Raw genomic sequence first — 13,823 nt, forward strand, 5'->3', positions numbered from 1 at the left:
CAGAGCTGTTGTGAATTGCGATGCAAAGAGAAATGGATGAGTATAATTTAAAGTTAGAAGTCTCATATTTAATGGATAGAAGAAAAAAAGCCCCATCCCTAAGCATAGTAATAGAATTATCTGCCTTGTCCAGAAAACCGCAAACCGATTCGCTGGCAATAATTTGTACGGAATTCAATAATCGTAGAGTACCGGAGACATAAAAATCAAATTTTAATTAAATAATAAAAACTTTGAACTAATTAAATGGTATTGGGAAGAGACAACACTTTAATAAAAGTTATATCCATTGGCCCCACCAATGCAAGGTTGGCTTGTGAGATTGGATCTTCTCCTTGTCCCCCTCCTTTTCCATTTTGTGTCTTTCTCTCTCTAAATTTTAGAGAGAAGATCAAGAGAGAGAGAAAAAAAATAGAGAAGAAGAGGAGAGAAATAGAGAATGAGAGGATCCAAGTCCCCTTGTAGCTTGTTACAAGTATGAGGTGTAAGATTGTATATTTATAAACTCCTCTTCCTATTAGTGTTTATTAAGTGCCCGATGCGGGACTTCTAGTTGTTTTGTAAACCAATTTTTATCATGTTTGTAAACCACTTTTCATCAGGTTTAGATTCTAATTTTGCTCGAATATTTTTTTCAAAAATAGTGTACCGATATTATATTTGAGAGTACCACGAACCCATAACATATCGATTATATATACCCTCTCACGTACTCAATTCTTTGAGAATGACGAATCACGTACTCGAACCTGTACCTCGTGCCGAAGCGAATTACAAACCGTGTGACTATGTCCCAAAGTTTCATACATTATTGCAATTTTGGTCATAATCCACATTTTTTTACTAAAAAAAAATGTGATTTTTAAGATTAAGAGTGATAGCTACATGTATTTTCCCTTTGAATTTGAGATTAGGGAGAAAAAAAAAAATCACCCTTTTGGACCCAAAAATCACAATTTTTTGGGTAACAAATATTGTTTGAGACCAAAGCTGCAACCATATGTAAAAGTAGGGAATGACTTTTTGGTTTATTCAATATATATTTCATTTTGGCATTTTCCAAAAAAAAATAAAAATGGGGCACATTCTGTTATGATTATGTTTATAGGTGCAAATTGACTTCCATACATGCAATGGAACACCCTATTAATTTGGGGATTAATTTAACATAACTTGCATATTTTTATTTTTATTTTTTTGTGATGCATAGATTTGCTATCTGAGTTATGTAGAAGAGAAAAAGAAGCAAGGATTATACCAGACCCAGATATTGATGTTTACATGAAGGTGAGAAAGAAACTAAATTATGCTATATATTTCTAAAGCATTTGATGTCAATGAATTTTGATATACTAGGCAACTTCAACTGAAGGCCAAGAGGAAAGTCTGATAACAGATTATATGCTGAAGGTAATAATTCATAACGTTGAATTATTCTCGAAAAATTAGAGAAAGATCGAAAAAATGAAATTAGTCTTCGATTTTGACGTTTCTAACACTTCATTTTTCGTCTCTAATTTTTCTATTGCAGATACTGGGGTTGGATGTATGTGCTGATACCATGGTAGGAGATGCAATGCACCGTGGTATCTCCGGTGGACAAAGAAAGAGACTTACCACGGGAGAAATGTTGGTTGGACCATCGAAAGTTCTATTCATGGATGAAATATCAACTGGCTTAGATAGTTTTACAGCTTTTCAAATTGTGAAATCTCTTAGGCAATATGTTCATATTCTTCATGGAACTGCAGTTATCTCATTGCTTCAGCCAGCACCTGAGACTTATGAACTTTTTGACGACATTATTCTTTTATCTGATGGTGAAATTGTTTACCAAGGACCTCGTGAACATGTTCTTGAATTTTTTGAATCTGTTGGTTTCAAATGTCCTGAGAGAAAAGGTGTTGCTGATTTCCTTCAAGAAGTAAGTCAAAATTCATAAACCTCTTCAGAAGTGTTTATGAGCATTTAGCTACTTAAGGGCCTATTTGGATCGATTTATATGAGCTTATTATTACTGACATAAACAGAACTTATGGAAACCGCTTATGACATGTCCATAATGTATTTTCCGCTTTTGTTGCAGGTAACTTCAAGAAAGGATCAAGTGCAATATTGGATGCACAGAGATGAACCATATAGGTTTGTAACAGTTACTCAATTTGCAGAGGCATTCAAGTCGTTCCATGTTGGGAAGACGATCAAAGAAGAGCTTGAAATTCCATTTGACAAGTCAAATAATCATCCAGCAGCATTAACAACTAAAAAGTATGGTGTTAACAAGAAGGAACTTTTAAAGGCTAACTTCTCAAGAGAGTTTTTGCTTATGAAAAGGAGTTCATTCATTTTCCTCTTTAAGATGGTTCAAGTGAGTTCTAGCTTTATTTCTATAATATCTACTTTTTGTTTAACATGCATGCATGGTTTCAACTTTTTCATTTTCTTCTCTCTCTCTCTCTCTCTCTCTCTCTCTCTCTCTCTCTCTATGATATGTAGGTTTCTATAATGGCAACAATTACTATGACACTTTTTCTGCGAACCCATATGCACAAAGAAACAGTGATTGATGGACAATCTTATTTTGGTGCTTTATTTTTCTCATTGATAATGCTCATGTTTAATGGAACTATTAGCTTACATTGACAATTGTGAAACTTCCTACATTCTTTAAGCAAAGAGACCACTTATTTTATCCTTCATGGGCTTATGCTATTCCCTCATGGATTGTAAAAGCTCCTGTTACACTTGTAGATGCTTCTATTTGGGTATTCCTCACTTACTATGTAATTGGATTTGATCCAAATATTTGGAGGTAAATAAGCTTCTATTATCTGTTTTGCAACAATTAATGTGTATATTATGCTTGATTGTATAGTGTTATTTATGGTGTGATTGATGACTATTAATTTATGCAGATTTCTTAAGATGTATCTTCTACTAATACTGATAAACCAGACAGCTACTGGATTGTTCCGAGCTATAGCAGCATTTTGTAGGGATATGATTATTGCTTACATAACTGGCTTCTATACACTTCTTATAATTTTCACATTGGGTGGATTCATTCTTGCAAAAGGTGAGTTGACACTCAAGTAGAAATTAAGTGTTAAATTCACATATTTGCTGCAGTTATCATATAATGAAATTTAATATTAATTGATGCATCTTTCATTTCATTGGCAATGAATCAGATGATATTAAGCACTGGTGGATTTGGGGTTACTGGATTTCACCTTTAATGTATGCACAAAATGCTATGATGGTGAATGAATTCCTTGGAAACAGTTGGAACAAAGTAATTTCTGAAACTTATGACATTATCATTATCTTTCATTTCAAAAAATGTGTAGGCCTAATTTCATTTTCTTTTCAATTACAGATAACGCCATATTCAAACGTGACACTGGGAGTTCAATGTTTGAAATCACGTGGATTCTTCACACATGCATATTGGTATTGGATAGGAGTTGGTGCATTAATAGGATATATTTTCCTTCACAACTTTTTATACACTATCGCTCTCACTTACCTTGATCGTGAGTATCTTTATATTTGCTTATTTATTAAGATTCTCATTGTGATGAAAAATGTTACTAATACATATACTTGTTTTTTTAAGCACTTGACAAGCAACAAGCAACAATAAAAGAAGAATCAGGAGGCAATAATGCACCAAATGATAGAAATCAAGAAATTGAATTAACAGAATCAGGTCATATATATTGTTTATACCTCCTCACACAAATATTTCAATGCATGTAAGTAGCGATAGAAATTTAGAGACGGAAAAAGCAAAATCTGTTTCTAAATATTAGAGACGCCAAATTTGGTGACAATTTTAATTTTTTCCATCGTTATTTTACATTTTTTTAAGTGACTTATGGGCTTACTAACCTAATAGGTTTTTTTTAACTGTGTTGGTTGTGCAGAAAATTCTAGAAGATCTACTGCTGTTGCTGATTCAAGCCGTGGGATGAAAAGGGGAATGGTTCTACCTTTTGAACCATATTCTATCACATTTGACGAAATTGTATACTCTGTTGACATGCCACAAGTAAGTCATTTTCGAAGTTATTAATTAGCATTTGGTTTAGATAATCAAGGTTTCGAATTGCAGTTATAGTTGCATTGTGATCACGTCTCAATTGTTGACATTGTGGAAAATTTCATGGTCAAATGTAGTTGATGCGACCAAAATTATAGTTAGGATGCAGTCGCACAAAACCTTGACATCGAGACTATAGTTGCGGCTGCGGACTGTCTTTCAAAAATATGCTATAGTGTTTTGAGTTTAACCCTTGCATTAGTATGATCACAGATTTTAAATAATGCACAGTAATTGTATATACGCGTTGCATGCAGTAGTATATCGACTAAAAAAGTGTTCAAACTTTTATTTTCTGTTTTTGGAATTTCAACTGGCAGGAAATGAAAGATCAAGGTGTGATAGAGGATAGGCTAGTGCTTTTGAAGGGAGTTAGTGGTGCATTTAGACCTGGTGTTCTGACAGCTTTGATGGGTGTTAGTGGGGCTGGTAAAACTACTTTGATGGATGTTTTGGCTGGTAGGAAAACTAGTGGTTATATTGATGGGAGCATAAAAATTTCTGGCTACCCTAAAAAGCAAGAAACATTTGCCAGAATCTCTGGCTATTGTGAGCAGAATGATATCCACTCCCCTCAAGTTACTGTCTCTGAGTCCTTACTGTATTCAGCTTGGCTTCGTTTACCGGCAGAAGTTGATTCCAATACCAGAAAGGTTAGTATTTACTGCTCAAGACACCTTATCATTTTCCCTTTTACATACCTTTTTAAGGTTTTTGTGTTAGAGGATATGAAATATCGTATAATATCTTGACATAATGTTGGCGTATCATGAATCATCTCATTAGATTAGTTTCCTATCTTAGTATTTGAAGATTACTTTCCATATTCAATTATGATTTTAGGTCTTGTATCCTTATAAATAAGGGTTAGTAGTATTTAGTCTTTTGTATCATATTCTCTTGACTTCAACAATCCTAAATAACTTAGCTTTCGAACTTAGACTTGTTATTCTTACTTTTGAATCTAACAAATGCTTGTAGATGTTCATTGAGGAAGTTATGGAACTAGTCGAGCTGAATCCGCTGAGGAACTCACTAGTTGGTTTGCCTGGTGTGAGCAGTCTTTCAACCGAACAACGCAAGAGGTTAACTATTGCAGTTGAATTAGTGGCCAATCCATCCATAATTTTCATGGACGAGCCTACATCTGGATTAGATGCTAGAGCTGCTGCAATTGTTATGCGAACCGTTAGGAACACGGTTGACACAGGAAGAACAGTTGTTTGTACCATCCATCAACCAAGTATTGATATATTTGAATCTTTTGATGAGGTAAGAAATCATATAATGAAATGAACGTCTTTATGAAAATTTATTTGCTCACGTGGACTCAAATCTAATATATGTTACATGTGATTCTAGTTATTCTTGTTGAAGAGTGGAGGACGAGAAATATATGTTGGGCCATTAGGTCGTTATTCTAATCAATTGATCAAGTACTTTGAGGTTGGATTTGGATGCAACTTTTAAATTCAATTTTATTTCAACAAGTGAACAACCATGCATAATTCTTGAATCACCATTTACTAATTTTCTTATATTTTCTATTGTCTAGAGTATTGAAGGAGTAAGTAAAATAAACGATGGATATAACCCAGCAACATGGATGTTAGAAGTGATAAGTCCAGCACAAGAAGTTGCATTAGGTGTTGATTTTCATGAGATATATAAAAATTCTGAGCTATATAGGTAAGAAATAATATACAATACTATTATATGGATCAGGGTATGAATTTGTTAAATGTAGTACCTGCAGTAATCATATTCAGAAAAGGCTTTAACTGTTATACACTATTGTTCAGGAGAAATAAGCAACTTATAGCAGAATTGGGTAAACCTGCTATTGGTTCCAAGGATATTTATTTCCCTACCCAATACTCACAATCATTTTTAGTTCAATGCTTGGCTTGCTTGTGGAAACAACGTTGGTCATATTGGCGCAACCCGTTATACACTGCTGTTAGGTTTTACTTTGTTACTTTCATAGCATTGATGTTTGGAACAATGTTTTGGGACCTCGGACACAAATAGTAAGTGAAAACTTCCAAATTCTATAAATATGACAATAGCTTATTGAATTTGTGCTTAATCAAAATATTTATCCAAACGCGCCGTTTAGTTGATTTTTCATTTCCACTTGAATTGTGATGCCTTTTGTGGATTCCAGCACAAGCGGACTAGACCTGTCTAATGCGATGGGCTCAATGTACACTGCTGTTTTCTTCATTGGGGTCCAAAATTCAGCAGCGGTACAACCAGTAGTAGCTGTTGAAAGAACTGTTTTTTATAGAGAAAGAGCTGCTGGGATGTATTCTGCCCTACCCTATGCACTTGCACAGGTAATAAAATCATTATTTCACACACAAAATAAATGTATTTTCCTTATGATTTATTTATTTACTTACTCATGTTAACATAACTCAGTCTCTTCTGTCACAGGTTTTAATAGAGCTACCTTATATTCTAGCACAAACATTATCATATGGTGTAATAGTTTATGCCATGATTGGATTTGAGTGGACTGTAGCAAAATTCTTTTGGTACATGTTTTTCATGTACTTCACATTTTGCTACTTCACCTTCTATGGTATGATGGCAGTGGCAGTTACTCCAAATTACCATATTGCTGCAGTTTTGGCATCTGCATTTTATGGAAGTTGGAATCTCTTTTCTGGATTTGTTGTTCCAAGACCTGTAAGTATTTTCAACCTTAAAATACATCAAATAACTTTGCATTATTATTATATTTTATATTTTTTCATTTTTTTGATAACAGAGAATGCCAGTGTGGTGGAGTTGGTACTATTGGGCAAATCCTGTAGCTTGGAGCTTATATGGATTATTTGCATCACAATTTGGAAATATAACAGACATATTGGAAATGGAAGATGTTACAGTTCAGGAATATATAAGAAGTTATTATGGTATCAAACATGATTTTGTAGGTGTTTCTGCAGCTGTGGTTTTTGGAATTGCAATAATCTTTGCTTTTACTTTTGCTGTATCAATTAAAGTCTTTAACTTCCAACATAGATAAATTAGTGATGTAGGAAGACTGGCTGCACGTATTGAAGACGAAAGGCTCGATGGAAATAGTGCAGATTTGACATCTGGTGTCCGAATGACTTGAAATATACCTTTTCGAAAAGAGAAGCTGCCCATGAGTAGAACTCGTCGCTTCGCCATGATGTATGGACTTTTTTAGCCATCCGAATTCATCTCAAGGCCCAAAACCGGATTTTAATATTTCAACCCACTTTTTATTATTTTTATGTTTTGTTTTCAGTTTGGATTTTCGGCCCATTAGGTTTTTGTTATTTCCCCAATATTTAATCTTAAAAGTTGTAGCCTAAGTGGCAGTTTTTCATTCAATCAAATTACAAAGAACTTTTCTCTATTTTCTGCAACTTGTTTGTTTATCTTTTTGGTTTAACGCTTGCTAACTCTTGATTTAGTATTTGACTTGGAAATTTAGTTTCACATTTAGAGTTAAATTGATGCTTCTGTATAGAAATGTATATGTCTCTATATATGACTTTAGTGAAGCATTAATTTATTCAGAAATTAATATAAAAATAATGGCATGTCAATTAATTCAATGTGCCCTTTCCATTAAGTTTAAGCTGTGTCATGAAATTGTAACGTAGTTCATACTATACATTATTTTTTTCAAAAGGTATGCTACAAAATACTAATAATGTATGTTGCATTGCATGTGATCTGGAAATTAGTCAAAGATTGGCACCCGACACATTTATTTTGCTCACAATACATATTCTATGTTTAATTGCACGTGTCAAGCATCTCTCATGTCAATAACACAAATTTTTTTATTTTTTGAAAAAATAAATACTACTACATCCTATTCACAGTGAATATTCCCAGATAAAATTGTTTCAAAATCAATCACAATTTTTTGTTTTTAATGTAATATTAATTATTTTCTCAATTTTATCTGATTAATAATATATACTTTTTTCTTAAAACATATTTCACTTAATATATTTTTTTTTGAAGGGGTTTCGAATTATATTTATGATAGTGACAAATTCATCAATGGTTAATAGGATAATTTGATTCAATTATTATTCTCTTTCTTCTATTTAGCGTTTTTTTTTTGACGTGTTCTATTTAGTGTTATTTGTTTTTTTCTTTGAAAAGATTTAGAGTTATTTGTTAATGTGCAAAATGAGAAAAAATGACATTCATTTTAAAATAGAGAGTCATTCACCTTCTCAATGTCATGTTTCAATTTTTTTTTCTTTCTAAAGGTCCATATTCTTAAATCGATTTGACCAAAAGTACCATAATTTGGTCAATGATAAATAAAAATCATTAGTTAGATTTTAGTTAATTCTCAACTAAACTCGATAAATTACATGATCCTTTCTATTGAGAACCTTAATTTTCAAATTGTTGAAATTGACTCAAAATTTATGGATGAAGAAGTGCCAAAATCGTGGCACCATTTTGGACCAGTTTTTGACACTTCTGTCTCTTTTGCGTTGAAGGAGAAAAACAGAAACATATTTTTCAGCATATTTTGGTTCCTAATTTTGAGGGTTATATTTCTCTATAAATTCATATCATGTATCAAATGGAAAGGTAGTAGGTCCTCGTGAGCTTAGCTCAGTTAGTAAGGACAATGCATAATATATGCAAGGTCGGGGGTTCGAATCCGACCACCACAAAAAAAAAAGATGGAAAGGTAGTAGAAAAACAAGCCAACAACAAAACTATTAGGATGATTCACCTTGAACAATCACTATTAGGATTCTTGTAACCCTTTGGAATCCTTCGTAAAGTTACTCATCATTCCTCTCTCCCAGGTAAACAAATTCTCTTGTGTTCTTTTCTCTCTTCTCTTGCTGTTTTATTGTTGCTTGCGGTTATAATTGTCACCCACGTTGATATTGGTTGCTTGATTAGTTTTCTCCATACATCAAGTATTTTATTGGTGTGATTTTTAAAGGAATTCATTTGCCTCAAGTTACTTGCCAATTTAAATATATCAAAATAATACTAATTACCTCTTTTGAATATTATTAGAGGAAGAAGAAAGAAAACAGATAATTGCTTCTGATGTAGATAACTGCTTCTGATGTAGATAACTGCTTCTGATGTTACCTAGACAATAAGCAATTACTTGCACTCCAAGTCTGTTATCATACTTAGTCTTAATTCAACTTCATTAGTTTGTAATTAGGCTAAGTGTAATTACCAACTCCTATAAATAGTTGTTGTACTCTCATTTCACATTATGATGAATGAAACCATTTTTCCCATTTCTCTGTTTTCATAATATGGTATCCAGAGCTTTTTTTGATTCATCCATGGCGGAAAAGTTAGTTACAGTTTCATCTTCATCGTTTTTTGCTTCGATCTTCATCATTCTTTGAAGATTCTTCGTGATTTTTGCGTCTTTGTTCAGCATTCATCTTGCTCTTCCTTCGTTCTACTGAATTTTTGTCTTCTCTGCAATGCCTCGCCAAAATCAACAAGACACTGAATCTGTCTTTTACGTTCATCCAAGTGAAGGACCAAACTCTGTTCTGGTTACACCTCCATTGGATGGAACAAACTACCTCGCATGGAGTAGATCCATGATTCGAGCTTTTGGCGCGAAAAACAAATTGAAATTTGTTGATGGATCCTTGGAGATTCCTGATGAAGATGATTTGAATCGTGCTGCTTGGGAATGATGCAATCACTTAGTTCAATCCTGGATTATCAATTCAGTTTCACCACAAATTGCTCAAACCCTAGTTTTCCATGAAAACGCCATTGATGCTTGGTCTGACCTTAAAGAACGTTTCTCCAAAGCTGATAAGATTCGTATTTCTTCGCTTCGTTCTAAGATCAACAACTTGAAACAAGGTTCTAGATCAGTGTTAGAATATTTCACTGAAATGAAATCTCTATGGGAAGAGTTGAATTCCCACAGACCTATGCCTCACTGCACTTGTCCTCATCCCTGTCGTTGTGCTGCAATGAGGGAGGCACGCCAGTTTAGACTTGAAGATCAAGTCATGCAATTTTTAACTAGTCTCAATGATCAGTTTAATGTGGTGAAAACGCAAATTCTCATGCTTGATCTTCTTCCTTCCATTAACAGAGTATATTCTCTTGTGGTTCAGGAAGAAAGCAACAATTTGTCTATAGCTTCTTCCAATATTGAGCCTTTCTCTGTTGTGAATGCTGCTGATTCACGCAAACCTCAAGGTAGAGGAAGAGGATATTACAATGGTTCCAAACCTCCTAGACATTGTACATTTTGTGGTAAAAGCAATCACACAGTTGATTTTTGCTATCAGAAGCATGGGTATCCTAATTTTCAAAAGCAAAATCCTTCAGTGAATGCCTCTAGTAGTAATGATGATGTTGAGGCCCAACCAGGAAGTTGCAGTGCTTCTCCTAGTTCCAGTATTTCTCAAGAAAAGTATGATCAGCTTGTTAGCTTGTTACAACAAGTCAATTTGATTCCTGCAGCTTCCACACCTTCTTCATCAGCTAGTGCCAATCATATTCATGCTTCATCTGCTTCTGATTCAAACTTTCCCACACAGTCAGGTATATCATCCATATTCACTTGTTCTATTACTGCTTCCAATAATACTTGGTATTTAGATTCTGGTGCAAATGAACATATTGTTTCTAGCATTGATTGGTTTACTTCTTTTCATAAGATCAATTCCAAACCTGTTAATTTACCAAATGGTACATCTGTATTGGTTGAGTATGCTGGCACCATTCATTTCACTCCTGATTTTTATCTTGAAGATGTTCTATATTCACCCTCTTTCACACTGAATTTGATTTCTATATTCAAAGTGTGTGCATCATTACAGTGTTTTGCTTCATTTCATGAAAACAAATGTTTCTTACAGGACCTTCACTCCCAGAAGATGATTGGTTTGGGTGAACAAGTTGGAGGTCTGTATAGATTAGTTTTAGATTCTCCTTCATGTCAGTTTCTAAATAAAACTTCTGTCAATAATGTTGTCACCAATTCCAATTTTACTATACCTATGTCTGCCTTATGGCATTTCAGATTGGGTCATGTTTCTAATAAAAGACTCAATCACATGTCTCACCTTTATCCTACTCTCACTATAGATAATCATGCAGCTTGTGACATTTGTCAATTTGCTAGACAAAAAAGATTACCCTTTCCCAATAGCATTTCTGTTGCTTCTAGTAACTTTGAGCTTTTACACTTTGACATTTGGGGCCCTTTAGCTGTCACATCCATACATAATCATAGATACTTCCTTACCATTCTTGATGATCATAGTAGGTTTGTTTGGATTGTTTTGTTAAAATCCAAGTCTGAAGTTTCTCAGCATGTCAAAAACTTTATCAATCTCATTCATACTCAGTTTCACATTACACCTAAAGTGGTCAGATCTGATAATGGCCCTGAGTTTTTACTCAATACCTTTTATGCTTCCAAAGGTATAGTTCATCACAGATCTTGTGTTGAGACTCCCCAACAAAATGGGAGAGTGGAAAGAAAGCATCAGCATATTTTAAATGTTGGCAGAGCCCTTTTGTTTCAATCAAAATTACCTGCTTCTTACTGGTCATATGCTTTGCTTCATGCTGTTTTCATCATAAATAGAGTCACTTCACCAACATTGCATAATAAATCGCCATATCAACTTCTTTATAAATCTATCCCTGCAGAGTCATCCTTTAAAGTCTTTGGTTCTTTGTGTTATTCCACTACTCTTCAATCACATAGAACCAAATTATCTTCAAGAGCCAGAAAATCTGTCTTTCTAGGCTATACTATTGGTTATAAGGGCTATGTTCTTTTAGATATGCACACTAGAGAAATTCATATCTCTAGGCATGTCCAATTTCATGAACACATTCTCCCATACCCCACCAATCCATCAACTATTACCACTACTTGGGATTATTTTTCTCCTATTTCTTGTTCCCCAAGTAACCCTATTTCTGCCACTCCTGTCACTCAACCCTTTGTCCCTCCATCTTTTATTGATGCTGATCCACCTCCTCCTGATGATAATCAGCCTACTTCACCCATTCCACCACCACCTGTCATCAGAAAATCATCTAGAACTACTCAATTACCCAGTCATTTACAAGATTATGTGTGTAATTTTTCTGCTTCTGCTGTTCAATATCCTATTTCCAATTACATGTCATATAATAATCTGTCTTCTTCACATTGTGTTTTTGCTTTGTCTCTTGATTCCCACACTGAGCCTACCACATATGCTGAGGCAAGCAAATTGGATTGTTGGAAGCAAGCTATGCAAGCTGAACTGTCTGCTCTTGAGAATACTGGGACATGGAAACTGGTTGATCTGCCACCTAATGTCAAACCCATAGGTTGCAGATGGATCTATAAGATCAAGTATCATGCAGATGGTTCCATTGAGAGATACAAGGCCAGATTGGTTGCCAAAGGATACAACCAAATTGAAGGTTTGGATTACTTTGATACCTATTCACCTGTTGCAAAGCTCACAACTGTCAGAACTGTCATAGCTTTAGCATCTATGAACAATTGGCACATTCATCAGTTGGATGTAAATAATGCATTTCTACATGGTGATCTTCAAGAAGATGTATATATGCTTGTTCCACAGGGTATCACACCTTCCAAACCAAATCAGGTCTGCAAACTCATTAAGTCTCTTTATGGCCTCAAGCAAGCAAGTAGAAAGTGGTATGAAAAGCTCACATCACTTCTTATTCATAACCACTTCATTCAGTCTGTTTTTGATCATTCTCTTTTCATCAAAAAGACTGACACTTCTTTCACAGCTTTGCTTGTTTATGTTGATGATGTGATTATCACTGGTACTTCACTCTCTGAATTTGACAATATCAAAGCCATTCTGCATGCTTCTTTCAAAATAAAAGATCTTGGCCAATTGAAGTACTTTCTGGGTTTAGAGGTTGCCCATTCTTCTCAAGGCATTCATCTTTGCCAGAGGAAATACTGCCTTGATCTCTTAACTGACACTGGATTTCTTGCTGCTAAACCTGCTTCTACACCTTCTGATCCATCATTCAAGATTCATTCTGATGGCGGCCCTCCCTATGCTGATGTTCCCTCCTATAGGAGACTCATTGGTAGGTTGATATACCTTACCAATACTAGGCCTGACATAACCTTTGCCACTCAACAACTCAGTCAATTTCTTAATTCTCCTACTGAGAAACATTACTTGGCAGCCACAAGAATCTTGAGATATTTGAAGAATGCTCCTGGTCAAGGTTTATTCTTTCCTAGAGATTCTTCTTTATTTTTGTCAGGCTACTCTGATGCTGATTGGGCAGGTTGCTTGGATTCAAGGAGATCAATCTCTGGCCAATGTTTTTTTCTTGGTAAATCCTTGATTTCCTGGAAGACTAAGAAGCAATTGACCATTTCCAGATCCTCTTCAGAAGCTGAATATAGAGCTTTGGGGGCTGCAACTTGTGAGTTGCAATGGCTACTTTACCTTCTTCAGGATCTGCAGGTCACTCTTGTCAAACCTCCAGTCCTCTATTGTGACAATCAAAGTGCTCTTCACATTGCAGCCAATCCAGTGTTTCATGAAAGAACTAAACACTTAGAGATTGATTGTCACCTTGTTAGAGAAAAACTACAAGCAGGCATCATGAAGTTACTTCCTGTCACTTCCACTAATCAGCTGGCAGACTTCTTTACCAAGCCTTTACTTCCACAACCATTTCA

General features: G+C 34.7%; 2 protein-coding genes across 3 annotated transcripts; both read left to right on the forward strand.

Moving 5' to 3' along the window:
- Window positions 1-278: 278 nt before the first annotated feature.
- On the forward strand, window positions 279-7,512 carry LOC146926061 (pleiotropic drug resistance protein 1-like). Of its 2 annotated transcripts, XM_085758470.1 has the most exons (19): window positions 279-484; window positions 1,211-1,287; window positions 1,357-1,410; window positions 1,532-1,924; window positions 2,087-2,368; window positions 2,497-2,812; window positions 2,916-3,076; window positions 3,192-3,295; window positions 3,380-3,536; window positions 3,620-3,712; window positions 3,930-4,054; window positions 4,426-4,758; window positions 5,087-5,377; window positions 5,468-5,551; window positions 5,661-5,794; window positions 5,908-6,135; window positions 6,273-6,444; window positions 6,545-6,799; window positions 6,882-7,512. In XM_085758470.1, the coding sequence occupies exons 7-19, from the start codon at window positions 2,926-2,928 to the stop codon at window positions 7,140-7,142; spliced, it is 2,388 nt and encodes a 795-aa protein (XP_085614596.1). In that variant the 5' UTR covers window positions 279-484; window positions 1,211-1,287; window positions 1,357-1,410; window positions 1,532-1,924; window positions 2,087-2,368; window positions 2,497-2,812; window positions 2,916-2,925; the 3' UTR covers window positions 7,143-7,512. The 2 variants fall into 2 exon arrangements, with proteins under 2 accessions (XP_085614596.1, XP_085614595.1); XM_085758469.1 differs by lacking the exons at window positions 279-484; window positions 1,211-1,287; window positions 1,357-1,410; ... (1 more) ...; window positions 2,087-2,368; window positions 2,497-2,812 and having other exon boundaries at window positions 2,871-3,076.
- On the forward strand, window positions 728-2,816 carry LOC146926062 (pleiotropic drug resistance protein TUR2-like). Its single transcript, XM_085706855.1, has 6 exons — window positions 728-782; window positions 1,211-1,287; window positions 1,357-1,410; window positions 1,532-1,924; window positions 2,087-2,368; window positions 2,634-2,816. Exons 1-6 carry the CDS (start codon window positions 728-730, stop codon window positions 2,814-2,816), a joined length of 1,044 nt encoding a protein of 347 aa, XP_085562981.1.
- Window positions 7,513-13,823: the final 6,311 nt, after the last annotated feature.

This window comes from Medicago sativa, chromosome 4 (genome assembly GCF_051527215.1).
Source record: "Medicago sativa cultivar Bolivia chromosome 4, Bolivia_mono, whole genome shotgun sequence".
NCBI classification, from domain to species: Eukaryota; Viridiplantae; Streptophyta; class Magnoliopsida; order Fabales; family Fabaceae; genus Medicago; species Medicago sativa.